General features: G+C 41.0%; 1 protein-coding gene across 1 annotated transcript; it reads left to right on the forward strand.

The window, feature by feature from the left end:
* Window positions 1-20561: 20561 nt before the first annotated feature.
* Window positions 20562-22658, forward strand: LOC119367316. The gene is made up of 3 exons (XM_037632866.1): window positions 20562-21222; window positions 21329-21561; window positions 21750-22658. The coding sequence occupies exons 1-3, from the start codon at window positions 20616-20618 to the stop codon at window positions 22446-22448; spliced, it is 1539 nt and encodes a 512-aa protein (XP_037488763.1). The 5' UTR covers window positions 20562-20615; the 3' UTR covers window positions 22449-22658.
* Window positions 22659-23008: the final 350 nt, after the last annotated feature.

Consider the following 23008-nt stretch of genomic DNA (forward strand, 5'->3'; position numbering starts at 1 on the left):
TCTAAAGCATATCCCCAAAATGATAGCGGTAAATCAGTAAGAGACATCATAGATCGCACCATATCTAGTAAAGTACGATTACGACGTTCGGACACACCATTACGCTGTGGTGTTCCGGGTGGCGTGAGTTGCGAAACTATTCCACAGTTTTTCAAATGTACACCAAACTCGTAACTCAAATATTCTCCTCCACGATCAGATCGTAGAAACTTTATTTTCTTGTTACAATGATTTTCAACTTCACTCTGAAATTCTTTGAACTTTTCAAATGTTTCAGACTTATGTTTCATTAAGTAAATATACCCATATCTACTTAAATCATCTGTGAAGGTGAGAAAATAACGATATCCGCCACGAGCCTCAATATTCATCGGGCCACATACATCGGTATGTATGATTTCCAACAAATCTGTTGCTCTCTCCATAGTACCGGAGAACGGTGTTTTAGTCATCTTGCCCAAGAGGCACGGTTCGCAAGTACCAAGTGATTCATAATCAAGTGGTTCCAAAAGTCCATCGGTATGGAGTTTCTTCATGTGCTTTATACCGATATGACCTAAACGACAGTGCCACAAATAAGTTGCACTTTCATTATCAACTCTGCATCTTTTGGCTTCAACATTATGAATATGTGTATTACTACTATCGAGATTCAATAAAAATAGACCACTCTTCAAGGGTGCATGACCATAAAAGATATTACTCATATAAATAGAACAACCATTATTCTCTGATTTAAATGAATAACCGTCTCGCATTAAACAAGATCCAGATATAATGTTCATGCTCAACGCTGGCACCAAATAACAATTACTTAGGTCTAATATTAATCCCGAAGGTAGATGTAGAGGTAGCGTGCCGACTGCGATCACATCGACTTTGGAACCGTTTCCCACGCGCATCGTCACCTCGTCCTTTGCCAGTGCCCGCTTATTCTGTAGTCCCTGTTTCGAGTTGCAAATATTAGCAACAGAACCAGTATCAAATACCCAGGTGCTACTGCGAGCTCTAGTAAGGTACCCATCAATAACATGTATATCACATATACCTTTGTTCACCTTGCCATCCTTCTTATCCGCCAAATACTTGGGGCAGTTCCGCTTCCAGTGACCAGTCTGCTTGCAGTAGAAGCACTCAGTTTCAGGCTTAGGTCCAGACTTAGGTTTCTTCTCTTGAGCAGCAACTTGCTTGCCGTTCTTCTTGAAGTTCCCCTTTTTCTTCCCTTTGCCCTTTTCTTGAAACTAGTGGTCTTGTTAACCATCAACACTTGATGCTCCTTCTTGATTTCTACCTCCGCAGCTTTCAGCATTGCGAAGAGCTCGGGAATAGTCTTGTTCATCCCTTGCATATTATAGTTCATTACGAAGCTCTTGTAGCTTGGTGGCAGTGATTGGAGAATTCTGTCGATGACGCAATCATCCGGAAGATTAACTCCCAATTGAATCAAGTGATTATTATACCCAGACATTTTGAGTATATGCTCACTGACAGAACTGTTCTCCTCCATCTTGCAGCTATAGAACTTATTGGAGACTTCATATCTCTCAATCCGGGCATTTTCTTGAAATATTAACTTCAACTCCTGGAACATCTCATATGCTCCATGACGTTCAAAACGTCGTTGAAGTCCCGATTCTAAGCCGTAAAGCATGGCACACTGAACTATCGAGTAGTCATCAGCTTTGCTCTGCCAGACGTTCATAACATCTGGCGTTGCTCCAGCAGCAGGCCTGGCACCCAGCGGTGCTTCCAGGACGTAATTCTTCTGTGCAGCAATGAGGATAATCCTCAAGTTACGGACCCAGTCCGTGTAATTGCTACCATCATCTTTCAACTTTGCTTTCTCAAGGAACGCATTAAAATTCAACGGAACAACAGCACGAGCCATCTATCTACAATCAACATAAACAAGCAAGATACTATCAGGTACTAAGTTCATGATAATATTTAAGTTCAATTAATCATATTATTTAAGAACTCCCACTTAGATAGACATCCCTCTAATCCTCTAAGTGATTACGTGATCCAAATCAACTAAACCATAACCGATCATCACGTGAGATGGAGTACTTTTCAATGGTGAACATCGTTATGTTGATCATATCTACTATATGATTCACGCTCGACCTTTCGGTCTCCGTGTTCCGAGGCCATATCTGCATATGCTAGGCTCGTCAAGTTTAACCTGAGTATTCTGCGTGTGCAAAAACTGGCTTGCACCCGTTGTAGATGGACGTAGAGCTTATCACACCCGATCATCACGTGGTGTCTGGGCACGACGAACTTTGGCAACGGTGCATACTCAGGGAGAACACTTCTTGATAATTTAATGAGAGATCATCTTATAATGCTACCGTCAATCAAAGCAAGATAAGATGCATAAAAAGATAAACATCACATGCAATCAATATAAGTGATATGATATGGCCATCATCATCTCGTGCTTGTGATCTCCATCTCCGAAGCACCGTCATGATCACCATCGTCACCGGCGCGACACCTTGATCTCCATCGTAGCATTGTTGTCGTCTCGCCAATCTTATGCTTTCACGACTATCACTACCGTTTAGTAATAAAGTTAAGCATTACATCGCGATTGCATTGCATACAATAAAGCGACAACCATATGGCTCCTGCCAGTTGCCGATAACTTGGTTACAAAACATGATCATCTCATACAATAAAATTCAGCATCATGCCTTGACCATATCACATCACAACATGCCCTGCAAAAACAAGTTAGACGTCCTCTACTTTGTTGTTGCAATTTTTTACGTGGCTGCTACGGGCTTAAGTAAGAACCAATCTCACCTACGCATCGAAACCACAACGATAGTTTGTCAAATAGACTCCGTTTTAACCTTCGCAAGGACCGGGCGTAGCCATACTTGGTTCAACTAAAGTTGGAGAGACAGTCGCCCGCAAGCCATCTCTGTGCAAAGCACGTCGAGAGAACCGGTCTCGCGTAAGCGTACGCGTAAGGTTGGTCTGGGTCGTCTCGTCCAACAATACCGCCGAACCAAAATATGACATGCTGGTAGGCAGTATGACTTGTATCGTCCACAACTCACTTGTGTTCTACTCGTGCATATAACATCAACATCAATAACCTGGCTCAGATGCCACTGTTGGGTTTCGTAGTAATTTCAAAAATTTCCTACGCGCACACAGGATCATGTGATGCATAGCAACGAGAGGAGAGTGTTGTCTACGTACCCAACGCAGACCGACTGCGGAAGCGATGACACGACGTAGAGGAAGTAGTCGTACGTCTTCACGATCCAACCGATCAAGCACCGAAACTACGGCACCTCCGAGTTCGAGCACACGTTCAGCTCGATGACGATCCCCGGACTCCGATCCAGCAAAGTGTCGGGGAAGAGTTTCGTCAGCACGACGGCGTGGTGACGATCTTGATGGAATACAGGAGCAGGGCTTCGCCTAAACTCCGCTACAGTATTATCGAGGAATATGGTGGCAGGGGGCACCGCACACGGCTAAGGAATCGATCACGTGGATCAACTTGTGTCAACTTGTGTGTTTAGAGGTGCCCCTGCCTCCGTATATAAAGGAGCCAAGGGGGGGAGGAGGCGCCGGCCAGGAGGAGGTGGCGCAGGAGGAGTCCTACTCCTACCGGGAGTAGGACTCCCCCCCCCCCAATCCTATTCCAACTAGGATTCCCAAGGGGGAAAGAGGGAGAGGGGTGGCCGGCCACCTCTCCTAGTCCTAATAGGACTAGGGGAAGGGGGGAGGCGCGCAGCCCCCTTGGGCTGCCCCTTTCTCCTTTCCACTAAGGCCCATGATGGCCCATATGGCTCCCGGGGGGTTCCGGTAACCCGGTAAAATCCCGATTTCACCCGGAACACTTCCGATGTCCAAACATAGACTTTCAATATATCAATCTTTATGTCTCGACCATTTCGAGACTCCTCGTCATGTCCGTGATCACATCCGGGACTCCGAACAACCTTCGGTACATCAAAATGCATAAACTCATAATATAACTGTCATCGTAACCTTAAGCGTGCGGACCCTACGGGTTCGAGAATAATGTAGACATGACCGAGACACGTCTCCGGTCAATAACCAATAGCGGGACCTGGATGCCCATATTGGCTCCTACATATTCTACGAAGATCTTTATCGGTCAGACCGCATAACAACATACGTTGTTCCCTTTGTCATCGGTATGTTACTTGCCCGAGATTCGATCGTCGGTATCCAATACCTAGTTCAATCTCGTTACCGGCAAGTCTCTTTACTCGTTCCGTAATACATCATCTCACAACTAACATATTAGTTGTAATGCTTGCAAGGCTTATGTGATGTGTATTACCGAGAGGGCCCAGAGATACCTCTCCGACAATCGGAGTGACAAATCCTAATCTCGAAATACGCCAACCCAACATCGACCATTGGAGACACCTGTAGTACTCCTTTATAATCACCCAGTTACGTTGTGACGTTTGGTAGTACCCAAAGTGTTCCTTCGGTAAACGGGAGTTGCATAATCTCATAGTCATAGGACATGTATAAGTCATGAAGAAAGCAATAGCAACATACTAAACGATCGGGTGCTAAGCTAATGGAATGGGTCATGTCAATCAGATCATTCTACTAATGATGTGACCTCGTTAATCAAATAACAACTCATTTGTTCATGGTTAGGAAACATAACCATCTTTGATTAACGAGCTAGTCAAGTAGAGGCATACTAGTGACACTCTGTTTGTCTATGTATTCACACATGTATTATGTTTCCGGTAAATACAATTCTAGCATGAATAATAAACATTTATCATGATTATAAGGAAATAAATAATAACTTTATTATTGCCTCTAGGGCATATTTCCTTCACCCTGTGCTACCGATTCTACTGGAGTTTGCCTGTCAGTCACTTATGTTGTTTTAAATGCTTATGTAGTCTGATTATCTACTGCATGTATCTACTCCAGCGAGCATTAGTCTGTGGCTATTCACTTACCCTAGATATTGGCTGCTATAGCAAGACACACAGAGCGTGTAGTAGCACATATTATGCTATTCATAATATGTCACAATATTTCCTCATATACTTCTGCCATGAATAGAAGTTGGAATATCCTAAATTGGAATGTTAGAGGTATAAACTCCACAACTAGGTGGAATGATATTAGAAAGAAAATTGATGAAAGTGCTTGCTGTATTATGACTTTTCAAGAAACCAAGAGGGATAATTTTGATATTGCTTATATCAAGAATTTTTTCCCCAAGAGGTTCAACCAATTCTGTTTTTCACCTTCCAATGGCAACTCTGGAGGTCTGATTACTATTTGGAATGGCAATTTAATGAAGGGCAAAGTGATATCCCAAAATTATTATTAGATCACCATTGAGTTCACTTCTAATCTGGACAGTACCTGCTGGTATCTAACTAATGTTTATGGACCTAACAGCACTGAAGGTAAACATGAATTTACTGATTGGCTTATGGGTCCGAATATGAGCCACTCTAAGTTATGGATGATCCTGGGTGATTTTAATTACATAAGAAGCCCTGACAATAGAAACAAACCTGGTGGTGATCCTGCTAGTATGATGACTTTTAATAATATCATTGTTAACCTGGATCTGGCAGAAATCCCTCTCAAAGGAAGAGCTTTCACATGGAGCAATAAACAAGATCAACCTTTATTGGAAAAGTTAGATTGGATTTTTACCAGTCCCCACTAGACTACTATCCATCCATCTACTATGGCTACTCCATTAGCTAAAATTTCATCTGACCATGTGCCTATCAAAATCCAGATTGATAGCAATATTCCCAGAAGCCAGATATTCAGATTTGAAGAGTATTGGACTGAATTCAGTGGGTTTATTGAAACTGTGGAGAAGCATTGGTTAAATTCCACTCACTTCTCTGATTCTGCTAAGAATTTAAACTCCAAGTTTAAATCTATCAGAAGAGGTTTGAAATCTTGGAGCAAGAAATACTCCCAATTGAACAAAATCATTGATAACTGTTGTTTCTATGTGAAACTATTTGATGGCATTGAGGAACAAAGACCACTAGCTAGGGTGGAAAAGAATTTCAGGAAATTGCTCATCAAGCATACAAACAAGTTGCTGGAGGCTAAGAGAATCTACTGGAGAATTAGGGCAAACATCAGATGGGCAAATCTGGGTGATGAAAATACCAAATTTTTTCATGCAATTGCTACTTATGTATTTAGGCATAACTACATCACATATCTTATGACTAGGGATGGATACTATGGGCATCTTTCAAAGATAGGATTGGTACTGAGACAATCTGCACACAAAACTTTGACATATCATACCTTGCTATGGAGGAGGATCTTTATGATCTTGACATGCCCTTCAGTACTGATGAGATTGATGATATCATCAATAAAATGCCCAATGACAAATCTCCTGGACCTGATGGTTTTAATGGCCTGTTTATGAAGAAATGCTGACACATAATCAAGCATTATTTCTACAAATTCATCAATGATTTCTACAATGAAGCTGTTTCCCTGGCTCCTGTTAACAATGCCTACATTACTTTGATACCCAAAAATGACAATCCTGAAAGTCTTGATGATTATAGGCCAATCTCACTTGTAAGTATGCCTATCAAAATCCTTACTAAACTACTTGCTAATAGAGCGCAGCAGATCATTATATCCAGAATTAGCAAGAATCAATATGGGTTTATTAAGACAAGGAATATTCAGGATTGCCTTGCATGGAGTTTTGAATACATACATAAAAAAAAGGGCAACCTGATGCATGTAGCTCCCGCTTGCGCAGGGTGCAGGGAAGGGTCCGACCACTTTGGGTCTATAGTACGCAGCCTTTCCCTACATTTCTGTAAGAGGCTGTTTCCAGGACTTGAACCCATGACCTCATGGTCACAAGGCAGCAGCTTTACCACTGCGCCAAGGCTCCCCTTCCAAGAAATCCAAGAAAGAGATCATTATTTTTAAGATTGACTTTGTTAAGGCTTTTGATAAAGTGAGCTACAAGGTTATCTTATACATGATGAAGCATCTGGGATTTACCAAGAAATGGATTAGATGGGTCTCATCTATCCTATCTACTGCTTCCACATCTGTCATCCTTAATAGTGTTCCAGGTAAATGCATTCAATGTAAGTGTGGTGTCAGGCAAGGAGATCCTTTTTCCCCTCTTCTATATGTTATGGTTGGAGAACTATTGCAAATCATGGTTAATGATGCTTGGATAAATGGAACACTATCTCTGCCCATTGAGACTAACTTTACTGAAAGTTATCCCATCATACAATATGCTGATGACACACTGGTTATCTTGCCCGCTGATGAGGTTCAAATTAGAAGCTTCATTGAGATACTTGACAACTTCTCAAAATTCACTGGACTTGCTGTAAATTATAGTAAATCATCCATGGTACCAATAAACATGTCTGATGATAAAGCTCAGGAGCTGGCAAATTCCTTCAACTGCAAAAAAGAATCTATGCCTTTCACATATCTTGGTTTACCAATGGGATCTACAAGACCTAAAGTGGCAGATTTGATGCCCATGGTATCAAGACTTGATCATAGACTTTCTGGCATTGCCTCATTAATGTCATACTCTGGGGGACTTGTACATCTCAAATCCATAGTTGTTGCTCTGCCAATATTTGCTATGTGTTGCATCAGAGTACCATTCACCATACTGGATCACTTTGAAAAATCTGGCAGGAACTTCCTTTGGTATGGTAAGGATATCAATAAAAAAGGAAATTGCCTTGTTAAATGGGATAATGTTTGCTTGCCAAAAAAAGCTGGGGGATTGGGTGTGTTAGATCTGAGAACACAAAACAAAACTCTGCTTATAAAATTTCTTTACAAATTCTTCAATAAGCAGGATATCCCCTGGGTTAACCTTATATGGAACAATTACTATGATAATGATGAGACACCTAGTTTCCCTACAATGATGGGATCCTTTTGGTGGAGAGACTGTTGCTCGAATTTGCAAGACTTTAAAAACATGACTATATGCTATGCTGGGAGAGGTGATACAATTAAGCTATGGTCAGATAAATGGTGTTCTTATACAATTTCACAGTCAATGCCTCAGCTATTTTCCTATGCAAAGAATGCTGACACAACCCTTGCAACTGTCAGCAACATGGATCATAGTGAATTTTATGATTTGTTCCACCTGCCTATGTCCTCTATTGCTGTACAACAGAGTATCAACCTTATAGAGCTGATTAACAACAGAGAGAATCAGCACTTGCCAGATTCTTGGAAATTTTATTGGGGTGCCACAAGGTACTCTAACAAGAGAATATACCTTGAACTTATGGGAAACCCTGTTGATGCACCTAAACCCTATCAATGGATATGGAAATCATGCTCTTTACCCAAGCAGAAATTCTTCTTCTGGCTCTTGTTACAAGACAGATTAAACACTAGAGATCTACTAAAAAGGAAGAATTTCTACATTGAGACTAGTAAGTGTGAATTATGTGATGATGAACCTAATGAACATCTAATGCATCTGTTCTTTAGCTGTGATTTCAGTCAAAACTTCTGGATGAACATTGGCTACCAATGGAACACTGATCATAACCTCATAGAAATGCTCCTGGAGGGAAGGAAGCAAGATACACATGGATGCTTTAAAGAATGTCTGATTGCTAGATGCTGGAGTCTCTGGAAACACAGAAATAGCATAATTTTTGACAACAAGGTCAAAAATATGACATTATTGTATAGCCACTTTCAAGGAGCACTTTTGCATGATTATAAAGAAGGCAAAACCAGGATTGAAAGAGGGCATGCAAAGCTGGCTAGATCATTTGTAGACTCTTCATTGTCATGTATTATATCCATCATGTAAATCCATATGTAACTGTCCCCCTATTTTAATGAAAAAGAGAATCACAGTGGGGATTTCCCCCACTGTTTTTGTCAAAAAAAATATTCATGGCTTGCGCTCATGTATTGCGTGAGGGTTGAAAAGGCTGAAGCGTGTTAAAAGGTATGAACCAATTGCTCGGCTTGTCATCGGGGTTATGCATGATGAGAATGTTTTGTGTGACGAAAATGAAGCATGGCCTAACTATATGATTTTGTAGGGATAAGCTTTCTTTGGCTATGTTATTTTGATAAGACATAATTTCTTGGTTAGCATGTTTGAAGTATTATTGTTTTTATGTCAACATTAAACTATTATCTTGAATCTTTCGGATATAAATATTCATGCCACAATAAAAAGAATTACATTTGAAAATTATGCTAAGTAGCATTCCACATCAAAAATTCTGTTTTTATCATTTGCCTACTCGAGGACGAGCAGGAATTAAGCTTGGGGATGCTTGATACGTCTCCAACATATCTATAATTTTTTATTGTTCTATGCTATTATATTATCTGTTTTGGATGTTCAATGGGCTTTATTATACACTTTTATATTATTTTTGGGACTAACCTATTAATTGGAGGCCCAGCCCAAATTGTTGTTTTTTTGCCTATTCCAGTGTTTCGAAAGAAAGGGATATCAAATGGAGTCCAAACGGAATGAAACCTTCGGGAACGTGATTTTTGGAACAAATGTGATCCAAAGGACTTGGAGTGGACGTCAAGCAATCAACGAGGAGGCCACGAGGCAGGGAGCCCCCCCCCCCCTCGTGGGCCCCTCGTGGCTCTCCTGACCGACCTCTTTTGCCTATATATACTCATATACCTTGGAAACATCAGAACAGAGGACGAAACCCTATTTCCACCATCGCAACCTTCTGTACCTGTGAGATCCCATCTTGGGGACTTTTCCGGCGCTCCGCCAGAGGAGGCATTGATCACGAAGGGCTTCTACATCAACACCATAGCCTCTCCGATGATGTGTGAGTAGTTTACTTCAGACCTTTGGGTCCATAGTTATTAGCTAGATGGCTTCTTCTCTCTCTTTGGATCTCAATACAAAGTTCTCCTCGATTCTCTTGGAGATCTATTCGATGTAATCTTCTTTTGCGGTGTGTTTGTCGAGATCTGATAAATTGTGGGTTTATGATCAAGATTATCTATGAACAATATTTGAATCTTCTCTGAATTCTTTTATGTATGATTTGTTATCTTTGCAAGTCTCTTCGAATTATCATTTTGGTTTGGCCTACTAGATTGATCTTTCTTGCAATGGGAGAAGTGCTTATCTTTGGGTTCAATTATGCGGTGCTCGATCCCAGTGACAGAAGGGGAAACGACACGTATTATATTGTTGCCATCGAGGATGAAAAGATGGGGTTTATATCATATTGCTTGAGTTTATCCCTCTACATCATGTCATCTTGCTTAATGCGTTACTCTGTTCTTATAAACTTAATACTCTAGATGCATACTGGATAGCGATCGATGTGTGGAGTAATAGTAGTAGATGCAGGCAGGAGTCGGTCTACTTGTTGCAGACGTGATGCCTATATACATGATCATGCCTAGATATTCTCATAACTATGCTCAATTCTATCAATTGCTCGACAGTAATTTGTTCACCCACCGTAATACTTATACTCTTGAGAGAGCCACTAGTGAAACCTATGGCCCCCGGGTCTATTCTCAATCATATTAATCTCCCTTTATTTCTGTCACCGTCTATTTTGCTTTCTTTACTTTTAGTCTTTATCATAAAAATACCAAAAATATTATCTTATCATCTCTATCAGATCTCATTTTTGCAAGTGGCCGTGAAGAGATTGTCAACCCCTTTATCGCATTGGTTGCAAGGTTCTTATTTGTTTGTGTAGGTACGTGGGACTTGAGCGTGGTCTCCTACTGAATTGATACCTTGGTTCTCAAAACTGAGGGCAATACTTATGCTACTTTACTGCATCACCCTTTCCTCTTCAAGGGAAAACCAATGCAGTGCTCAAGAGGTAGCATCACCTTTTGACAGCCAATCAGCATGCGCTCTTTGTCGGACTGCCATATCTAGCTGTTCTTCAAGTTTCTCAAGCTTGTACTTGACTGTCAACTCCTTCTAAATCATGTTTTGTGATAAAGGTTGACGACAGACCTCCTCCAGCTCCTGCTCCAGTTTTGCTGCTCGTTTCTGCAGGTCACCTAATACATTATGGCTCCATACATAATACATACCTGATCTCTACCTATTAATAAAGCGTTGAGTGCTTCTGGTTGTCCGTCATAAGATTGCCCCCTAAATTTCTAATAATTATCCACCTGCCACCGGTAAGTGGAAAAAACGGTTCGCCAACGGCTTAAGCTTATTTCCAGTAAGCCCCTGATGTACAAGTGCACGTGAAGCGTGGTGGTATGAGCCGCTCCACTCCACACCCGATACTCTGCTTCGATCCCGGTTCTCTCACTTTCCTCCTTTTCTCTCCCATTATGCAGATGGGCTACGTAATGTTCCAGTTCCGGCCCAGCTACTCTATTTTACCCTTTGTATTTTCGGGCAGATTCAAATGTGTTTTTTAAATCGTAACTTTCATACCCCAACTCTAAGTAACATGTTATATATGGAAATACCTCAATAAAATGTGTAGATTTCAAATATGCTACCATATTAATATAAATAACAACAACTAGGTAGATATTTCTGTTGTCTAATAAATTGAAAACATCTTGAGTACAGTTCAAAAATCATCCAACCTTATGCTTTTTGCACAACACCACTTATCATGTTGTTTGTCGTGTGACATCGCGAAGCATTTCAAGGGATTCGCCGATGTTGTCAGGTGTGAGTACGAGGGATGAGTTTTTTTTCGTTGCAACGCGCGGGAATGTTTTGCTAGTAATAATAAAGGGGTTATTACTTCTGTTAGTACGTCACAAATATTGCCCCTAAAGTTGCCAAATATTAGCCATCAATGTCACCTGTAAGTAATAAAAAATGTTTCACATAGGGGAATCCCTGCCTTGGCTGGCCCATGCAGTACGAACCTTCTAAACTGCGCTCTGCACACATGGAGAAGACACAACACGCCTATTTCGCCTGACCATGTACGGGAGACCTTTTTTGAAATTTCGTTTTCCTTCTATATTTAATTTTTAAAAAATTTAAATAATTTCGAACTTCAAAAAAGTTTTGAAAATTAAAAAAAATGAATTTTTTAATAAAATATTTAATAATTCATAAATGTTTGTGGACTTTAAAAAAATATTCGCATCTTCAAAAAATATTCACAATTTTGAAAACAAATGTTTGGGAAATAAAAAAAATTCATGATGTTTTGAAAAAGTTTCTGTATTAAAAATGGTAATGAAATTGAACGAAATTTGGCCAATTCAAAAAATGTTCATGAAATGAAAAATATCCTAAAAAATTGAAAACTGTTCATGACTTACAAAATAGTTTATTAATCCAAGAAACGTTTGCTGATTCAAATAAATGATCATGCATTTCAGAAAATATCCATTAAATAAAAAAATGTTTGGGAATTTTAAAAATTGTTCCACCAGTTTCCCAAAATAGTTTATCGATTCTACAAATGTTCGCCTATTCAAGAAAAATATCTTAAAAAATGTTCACAATTAAAAAAGTGTTTGCATATAGTAAAAATTTTCTGGTTTTAGAAAATGTTCAAACATTTGTATAAATGTTCAAAAATTTGTAGAAATGTTCATGATTTCAGGTATGTCCACGAGTTTAATAAAATGTTCATGATTTTCAAAAAAATATTCTTGATTTCACAAAAAAAAATTTGGAGTGATAGTGTATCTCGGTGATATAGGAAAATGTTGTCATGGCCATCAGAGATTATAAATTGTTTTCCTGCCGTTGCACACACGGGCTGTTTTGCTAGTAAAAAGAAAAAATCTTTAGAAAACAGGCCGCCCGGACATGGACCGGTCCAAATGGGCGTGCTGCGTTCTCCCAGTGCGCAGAGCACAGTATAGGAGGAACATACTGCATGAGCCGACCCAGGCGGGGGATTCCCCTGTGTGAAATGTTTTTTTATCATTTAGATATGCATTGGTGCGTAATATTTTGCAATTTTGGAGGCAATTTTCATGATGTACCGCAAGAAGCAATAGTCCTTTATTATTAGGTATAAATATAAATGTAGCAAACTTGCTCGTGCGTTGCAACAAGAAAAAAATCATCCCTCATACGCGCAATTGACGACATCAGCAAATCCATTGAAATTTTTCACAATGCCACACAATAAACAATATGATAAGTGCTGATGACTAAAAAATAAAGGTGGGATGATTTTTAACTGTACACAAGGCGTTTACAAAAATCTCTATATGCACAATTTTAAACAATACGAAATCAACATTAAGCCACTTGTTTACATAAATGGGGCTGAAAACATATATAATACTCCCTCCGTTTCTAAATATAAGCCTTTTTAGAGATTTCAAGATGGACTACAAACGGATATATATAGACATACTTTAGAATGTAGATTTACTCATTTTGCTCCATATGTAGTCCATATTGGAATCTCTAAAAAGACTTATATGTAGGAACAAAGAGAGTAGACATTTTTAAAATATAAGGAAGGTATTAATTAAAGTTGCACCCAAAATTACACTTAAATGTAATTTAAAAATGATTAACATGCAAGATAATAACATATTTGAAATCTAAATATTTTTGTGAGTGTTTTCTGTATATAACATGTTAGATTTGGAGTTAGGGTTTAAAAGATATGAATATTTTTTAAAATATTTGGATCTGCTCAAAAAGTAAAAGAAAAAGAAAAAGAACCAAATCAGGGATCGAACCCTGTTCTTCTTGTGTTAGTATGATGTGGCTAAACCACTAAGATGACTGCATACTTCTAATTTTTAAGGGATCTCAGGGTATATGAACAAGAGGAGTTGATAACCTACAAGTATAGGGGATCGCAGCAGTTTTTGAGTGTAGAGTATTCAACCAAAATTTATTGATTCGACACAAGGGGAGTCAAAGTATATTCAGAACTTTTAGCAGTTGAGTTGCCAATTCAAACACACCTGAAAGACTTTATCTATAGCAAATATTTAGTAGCCAAATAGTATGAAAGTAATGGTATAGTGGCAAAAGTAACAGTAGCAGCTTGTAGTGATTGTAACAACAGTAGCAACGGAAGTACTTAGCAAAGATCAATATGTGAAAAGCTCGTAGGCATTGGGTCGACAATGATAATTGTGTTAGATGATATTCATCAGGTAGCGGTCATAACCTAGGGTGACACAGAACTAGCTCCAATCCATCAATATAATGTAGGCATGCATTCTGTATATAGTCATACGTGCTTATGAAAAAGAACGTGCATGACAACTTTTGTCCTACCCTCTTGTGGCAGCAGGGTCCTAATGGAAACTAAGAGATATTAAGGCCTTCTTTAATAGAGAACCAAACCAAAGCATTAGCAATTAATGAATACATGAAGTCCTCAAACTACGGTAATCACCAAAAATAATTCCAATTATTGTCACCTTGGGGTATGCGATCATAACTCATAATAGGTGTCTACAACTTGCAAGGTAGGATCAAGAACACAAATATATTCATGAAAACATAATAGGTTCGGATCTAAAATCATGGCACTCGGGCCCTAGTAACAAGCATTAAGCATAGCAAAGTCATAGCAACATCAATCTCAGAACATAGTGGATACTAGGGATCAAACCCTAATAAAACTAAATTGATTACATGATAAATCTCATCCAACTCATCACTGTCCAGCAAGCCTGCGATGGAATTACTCACTACCGGCGGTGAGCATTATGAAATTGGTGATGGAGGAAGGTTGATGTTGATGATGGAGACGGATTCCCCTCTCCGGAGCCCCGAACGGACTCCAGATCAGCCCTCCCGATGAAGAACAGGAGGCGGCGGCGGCTTCGTATCATAAATTACGATGAATCCTTCTCTCTTATTTTTTTTTCCTCCCCGAATAGGTTTATATAGCGTTGGAATTAGGGTCGGAGGAGGTCCAGGGGGACGACAAGCCTGCAGGGCTTGTGGCCTCTAGGTGGCCCCCTCTCATAACTTCTTGTGCCGCTATTTTTTATATATTCCGCAAAAATTCGGTGTATAGTTTTAGGTCAATCCGAGAACTTTGATTTTTGCACACAAATAACACCATGACAATTCTGCGAAAAACATCGTGAGTCCGGGTTAGTTCCGTTCAAATCATGCAAATTAGAGTCAAAAATAAGGGCAAAAGAGTTTGGAAAAGTAGATACGATTGAGACATATCAGGAGTCCGCTGCAGTGTACGAATAGTTTTCTTGCACTTAGCATTATTTTACAAAATTACTAAAAAAATTGCATACACAAACATTTTACGATTTATTAAACATTTTATTTCAAAATTTTCAATTTTTTGAATTTTTTCAAAAAAAATTGAAGTCCCAAATTATTTAAAGTAGAAAAAATAAAAGAAAAAATAAAAAAACAAGTCGCCCAGACATGGGCCGCCAAAATAGGCGTACTGCGTCTTCTTCCAGTGCGCATAGTGAAGTATAGGACATCAGTACTGCATGGGTCGGCCCAGACGAGGGATTCCCCTGTGTAAAACGTTTTTTATAATTTATAGATGGCATTAGTGGGTAATATTTAATAATTTTAAGGGCAATTTTCATGACGTAACGCCAGAAGCAATAGCCCCTTGTTTATTAGGTATAGATATAAATATAGAAACCTTCTTTCTATTTTTAGAAGATGTTGAAGCCTAGCCGTTTAAGTTTTCTATTTTTTGGTGGGCGATCGATTCAACATTACAGTGGGCGGTTGCCCGGTAGCGAGACATAGGGGAGACTTGCATCAAGAACAACGTGAGATGGGCCGGCCCAGGTGCACCGGAGGCCACATCCTCATTTTTCCTGCTTTTGTTTTATTTTTTGAGTCTTTACTTTTGTTTGTACTTCCAAATATGCTAAATAAAAATTTTACAAAAAGACTTTACATACAACATTTGAGAAAAATATTAACCAAGCATTTGAAAATGTTAAATGTGTGTACAAAAAAAATGTTTCTCATCTGTACCAAAAAAATATGATGTGTGTGAGGAAAAAGTTGATCATGTATTTAGAAAATGTAATCAAGCAAAAAATATATTAAATAAGTATTTGAAAAATATTAATCAAGCATTTATTTTGACATGGTAATACATGTCTCATTTGTATCATAAGGATCATAGTACAAGCCACGTACACACAGACCTGACAAAACTGAAAAGACAGCAGAACGGTAGCCTTTGCACAAAGAAACACCATCAGAGAAACAAAATAACAATCAAGGTCGAATAATTCCCTGAGCTTGACATCAATGCCCATTGTCGGTGTCAAAACCAGCGGATCTGGGGTAGGGGGTCATGAGCTGTGGATCTTGGATCAATGGGGAACAAGGGACGAAGGATACAATATTTGCCCAGGTTCAGGCCCTCTCGAAGAGGTAAAACCTACGTCCAGCTTGATTATATTGAAGTGTATAGGATGATTACAGAGTCGTTCTACCACGAGATCAGATAAACTAAACCCTAGGTAAGTAGGATGATGGTTCTTCTTCTAGCCTCTACGGACTAAACCCTCTGGTTTATATAGGCACCAAGGGTAGTAGGGTTACACATGGTTGGTTACAAAGAAGGGATAAACATGCCGATTCTCTTATCTTGACTTGGAGGATACACCAAGGTTTCGAACGTTTCCTGTCCGAACACGAAATCGCCTTATAGTAGTTGTACAGCGGTCCACCTATCCGGCCCAACACACGATCCACCATCTTCGAGATGTTGTCGATGCAGACCACAATCTGCATCTGCTCCTAGACTGCCTCCCAAGCTCCCCGCCAACGTCGGAGCGAACGTTGTCACAATGGCGGAGCCCGAGGACACAAGTCCACCATGAGGATGTCGCTGCCGCCACACCATCCTTAGTTGAACAGACTGATTTCATATCCATCCCCAACCATAGGACCGATCGCCACCGCTACCGCCGAAGGAAAGACGATGAACGACCAAAAAACCTAAGCTACTAGGGCCTAAAACCTAAAGCTACGCGATCCACACGCGTGGATCCGGCTACCCTCCTCACCACCGGCGACCGAGGTCACCGGCAGAGGGAAGCCTCCGGATGGCGGCGGGGGAAGCATCCAAAAAATGTAAATGTTTAAAATAAAAATGTTGACCATGTATTGAAAAAAAGTTAATCTTGCATTTGAAAAAATATATTAATCAAGCATTTAAAATGTTAAATGTATATAGAAAAAATATTGACCATGTATTACAAAAATATTAATCTTGTATTTGAAAAATGTTAGTCAAGAATTCCAAAAATGTTAATATATGTATAAAAAAATGTTGACTATGAATTAAAAAAATTAATATTATATTTTAAAGATGTAATCAATTTTAAAAATATGTATAAAACAATATTAACAGTGTACTCGAAGAATGTTAAATTGGTATTTAAAAAAATGTTTGTCAGGAGTACTAAAAATATTTTTGACATATACAAAAAATATAGTATGAAAAACGAAATAAAATATCATGAAAAATAAAAATAAACAAAGGGAACAACAAAAATACAAAAAATAAAACCAAAGGAAAAAAGTGCAAAAGAATTGAAAACGGTGAAAACCAATAAAGAAAGGAAATAACCCGTTAAAGACAAAAAACGAAAATCAAAGGAAAATGAGAAAGAAAAAACCTCAAGAAAATCAAGAAAGAAACAAAGAGAAACTGATGAAACACAAAAGAAGAAAACCAAAGTAAAAAATCCCGAAGAAAACCAGAGAAGAAATAAGAAAACTGAAAAAAAACGAAAAAAAAACAGAAACAAACATATCAGCGAGCTCAGACCGAGGAACGAACAAACAAGTGACGCGCTATTGGGCCGGTCCATATGCGTGTGCACTGCAGAACAGCTGTAGACGAGATGGATGCTAGTCTCGCTATAAGCGAGACATAGCATTCGCGGTTGCCGGCTAGTGGTGTGCAGTTAATTTTTTTTGAGCATCAGTACAGACACAAGTGCTCATATACACGCGCATACACTCACCTCTATGAACGCACACATGCACACCCTACCCCTATGAGCACCTCCGAAAGACTGAGCCGGCATATCATCTTGATATTTACGAAGCCACCGTAGGCGCCTCGTCGTCGACGGGAACATCTCCTCCCACTGAGAGCACATCGCCGGAAATCCTGAAATAAATTCAGGAATAATGCGAGCACCAGGGTTTGAACCCTGGTGGGTTGGGGATACCACTGTCCACCTAACCATCTCAACCACAGGTTGGTTTGCGTGTGCAGTTAAATTTTGATGGTGTGGTCTGGTGCGGCTTTCATCACGTTTCCAAAATCCGAGTTTTTTATAGGATAAAAATCCGAGTTTTTTTTTAGAAAATCTTCATTCAAATCACGAATCAGTACAAAGTAGGTGACCCTTACAAGCACACTGAAACGCAAACACAAAGGACCATGAACACCTAGAGTACACTAAGACAACCATAACACAAGAAGATCTCCGGAGCCCTGTGTCATCATCCCTGAATCTTGCGAGAAGACCCCTGCAGCAGAAGGATCTGCAACCAGTCGCAAACAGGTCATCATCTTCGACCACGGTACAATTGCCGCCACGTTGCTTCCTCCTTTCTTGACACCAGCGCTGAGAGGGCATGGACATCAATCCAACACACCTACAACAGCCGTCGCCATCTTTGACTTTGAGTACCACGAAAAGTGTCCCTTCCGGAAGGAAGAGAACTCGAGTCATCCGACCGGTCCAGCACCGCGGCCGGGCCATCCGCCCGGGCAAAGCAGGATCTCCCACCAGGGCCGGTCCACATATATACGGGGCCCGGGGCAGGAAGACAACAAGGGGCCCTTGTTTTTTTTCTTGACACACATGAACTGAAAATATTTTGTATGTCAAAACCAAAGGAAATATTCAGTAGATGGAATAGATAGATCCATTATCTTTGAATTCTAAAACTAACTATACAATTTATTTATCGACCAAGAGAAGTTCAAACATTTACTATATATTGCTAGTTGCAGTGATTCCTGAAAGAACTACTCGTCCGGTAAAAAATTGTCAACCGATTTTTTTGGGAATTCTACTTGTTCATCTATACATGTTTTTCCTCAGATTTTCATCACTACTACTAGAAAAATGCTTTTGACAAGACATGTCATCATATAAGGCGCGTAAAATATGTTCAATACAGATCAGAAAAGCACCTGGATATCATATGGCATAATGTGAATTTGTACAAATGCCGCAATAGTCAGCGCAAATGAGAAGCCAACACCATGAATTGAATTAACATCTCCCCTTCTCCTAATCTCCTTAATGCTTTCTCAGAACCAATGAAGAGCAGAAGATTATAAGAAGACATATGCAAGTCAGCAGATCTGAAGGAGTAAGAGCCAGAGATGGAGAGCAAAGCTATTTGAATTAGAATCATTAAACTAAGGAAGAGAATTACATGGAGGATGCAGATCTCTGTGATTGGAAGGATCGATGATCATCCATTAATCACTTGCCGCGCCCTTGGAATCAGCAAGACACCGAAACGGCGGCGTTGTTCATGGATTGTGAATTTGGAAGGAGAGGAGTCACCGAATACGGAGGAGAACGGGGGACTCGTGGATCTAGTGGAAACCAATTTGACTTCTCCGTGAGTATTGCTCGTACGTCCACCAGTTTAATGGGCTTTACACTTGCACGGTTGCACCTTGGGCCCTTATATATTTTTTTTCTCTAGATTTCTTCCGCCTGAGATAAAAAAACACACTGTGTTGTACTACCTGGTTCGGGGCCCCTACCTCTTGGGGGCCCAGGGCGGGCGCCCCGCTGCCCCGGCCTATGGACCGGCCCTGTCTCCCACCATCATCAGCGCAGAGGAAGGAGAAGAACAGCAGCATCAAATCATACCAACAAGGAAGAAGAAAGGTCTTCGTCTCCCTGCCTCCATCATCCATATGAGGATCCAAACGGCCAGTGCCGATGGACCTCCAACCACCATAGCCCGCGACCTCGACGAGATCCGGGGATCCCCAACACCGCTGGCTTCTAGACGAAGGCAAAAGCCTCGCCTGACCGCGAACGGAGCCCAGAGAAACTTATTCCGACGCGACACCACCGCAACGGCCTCGGCAGCGTCTCCCTCAACCTTAACCCTACTACACACCCACCTAGTGAACAGACCCAAGGTTCCCCCTCCCTCCCGCCGTCGGAGCGGCCGACGGAGAAAGAGGGAACCGGCGGCGTCACCGGCGACGCGCAAGGGACCCCTAGTCGCCTCCTTGATCGCCTCCTGCGATCCAACTTTTCTGGGCGTCTGTTTTTCCTCGTTCATAAAAATCCGAGTTGAGTTGTGGGATCCGTGTGTCCTTTCATGGTGTGTCCCGTGCAGCGTGTGTCCGGTAGGTGGGCTCGATTTTCGTGGCCCCTGCCAGCCGTGGTGTTTAATGTGGGTCCTAACTAAAGCTGTGATCCGTAAAAAAAACTAAGCTGTGATCCGTGTTTGGTCGGTTTTGACGATGCTATGGATTGTGAAAAGGCTGACCGTGGGATCACGGAATATATAAGCACACCCCGGACCCCTCTTCCCTAGAAACCCTACCACCAGGCCGCCGTAATCCATCGATCGCCTCGTGAGATCTGGAGTCGACGAAACGCCTAACACTGAGATGGAGAGTGGAAACCGTTCCAATCCGAGGAAGAACAGTAGCAGTAAGTCCAATCGAGTTGCGCCTCCTGAGAGTCTAGGGCGCTTGCTGCAGCAACTCAAGGAGGAGAAGGAAAAACTCAAGGAGGGGAAGTCGGAGGCGACGTCGGAACGAGTTAATTCACTCCGGGAGGAAATCAAGGCGTTGCGCCTCGACCTATTTGGTGGTCAGGGAGGAACCCGCGGCATGTCGACGCAGCCGATGATCCATCCAGCGCCTCGCGAGTCCAGAAAGATGGAAGGGAAATCTGCTTCCGGTTCCGGTAAGCAGCAGCATCAGCTTGTTTCTTGCAGACCCCATGAGAATGAGATCCGTCAGTCTCGTGCCGCCGCTCCGCCGGCGACGCCCCACCATGATTCAGCCATGGATCAGCAGCAGGTCCACAAAAAGGTTGATGTCTCCAGTGACGGTGATAACAATGATATGAAGGAGATGGATAGAGGCAAATCGGCCCAGCAAATAGCCAAAGAGGAGGAGATGGCCTTTGAGGCCAACAGCTTTGCCTCATACCGTAAAAGTTGGGAATCGAACTGGGGAGCGTGTAGCCGCGGGTTCTTCGAAGACACGAGTGAGTACTGAGTAGCAAGTAAACACATTCGTGCATGCTTATGCTTTTATCCATTCATGTAGATTTCTGCAACACACATGGACTTCTATTTGGTTGGTGTTTGCAGCGACCGTGAGTCCCATGCACTTTACCCACTGCACACCTGGATGCGACCCAGGAGATGCCGCCATCGCTGGGGCCACCCTGCAGATCTTCACTATCAAGTTCGAGGAGTTAAAAGGCGGCCTTGAGTGGCCATTGTCTGTGTATGGTGTGGTTGCTGCGCGAGACTGCGTGGATCACAGCCGCAACCTCCTCTTCTCTTGCGATAGGTGGAGGTCGCAGAACCTCAGTCAGGAAGTATGTATGCTAGTACTTTACCGGATATTATCCTTTCCTACAATTTTTTGTATGCACATGTGGTGCCATTCTTCCTTACTTGTCTTCTCTTGCTGTCATTGTGTCAGTTTAAAAAAAGGTTTAGAAGTAGGTAAGTTTTGTTCCTTTAGGATTGCCGGTACTAATGAGTTGTTTGGTGACGCCTGCAGGATCCTTTTTTGCGCTTAATTGGCCCGTCTCGTGCGATTGTGTTTACTGATGATGTTTACTTTGAAACCGAGCTAAGAGTAAAAGGCAAAACATTGTCTCAAGATACAGCATTGGTTAGTGGGAGACGCCACTACAGCGGAGGACGTACCATTTCCTTCAGCAACTGCTTCTGCAGAATAGAGTTATGCATGGAACGAATTCATGAAACTGTCCAGGCCACTATATTGGGTGTCCGTGTCAAAAATGGACCATGGCCTTTTGATTATGGCGGTAAAGTGGCTTGCCTCTCACCATCGCGGACATATAAGGTCACTGGTGGTAAAGTCTTTTATACTACTCATGCCCCATCCATGGAAGTTGTGATGCTTGCTTCACGTGGTAGAACAATGCCTAAGGGTTCATGTGGTTACCTTCGTCTATCAAGGCATGTAGTTTCTGTAGAACTAGAAGGAAGCCTGAATGTTGTCATACAAGCCTACTCAGAATCTGGTGATATCACCGCACAAGGTGAGGTTTGCTTTACGCCCAAAGTTTGCAATATAAGTCAGGAGACATGTTTCTTGGGTGACAGTGACCCTAAGGTGGAAGTGGAGATTACTGTCGCTTGGTCTCTTCTAGTCTCGAACAGGCGTCATTTGATGATGAATGGAATGGACTTTGGAGAGTTGAAGGAAGCGGTCAGTGGGATGGGAGTTTGAATGTTGTGAAGATGATGGCTAAATAGAGGCATGGCAGATCTCTATTTCCTCTATTTTTATCCATCTGGTCTGTTGAAGTGCCTTTGTATTTCTGCATCTAATAGCAGATATTTATGTTTAATGACCAGAAATTCGGCTATAAATCTGCATGTTATGCAGGCAACCATATGTGTATAACTTGTAAGTTATGTTGTATTAAGTATGTCTGTAATCAGCTACCTGATGTTGCTCTTGCTGCTTCACTTCGTAGAAGATTCATTTTTTCCTTTTGTTTAATCAACCGTTCTTCCTTGTCCTTACAAGTAAAATTCAATTTGCTACCTCTCGTGGTTTCAATGTAGGTTAAGTAGGCTTGGAAGTAGCGTATGTTTTGTTTCTTTGGGTGACCGTGATTCTACGGTGGAAATGGAGATTACTGTCGCTTGGTCTCTTGTTTCCAAAAAGCTTTTTTTCTAAATAAACATCAAACTTTATTAATTACATATAACAGTTACATCATCAATAAGAAAAGATACAATGTCCATCTATATGCTCCTCGCACCAATCCCTACTTTTGGAAA

Source organism: Triticum dicoccoides, chromosome 2B (genome assembly GCF_002162155.2).
Source record: "Triticum dicoccoides isolate Atlit2015 ecotype Zavitan chromosome 2B, WEW_v2.0, whole genome shotgun sequence".
Classification (NCBI taxonomy): domain Eukaryota; kingdom Viridiplantae; phylum Streptophyta; class Magnoliopsida; order Poales; family Poaceae; genus Triticum; species Triticum dicoccoides.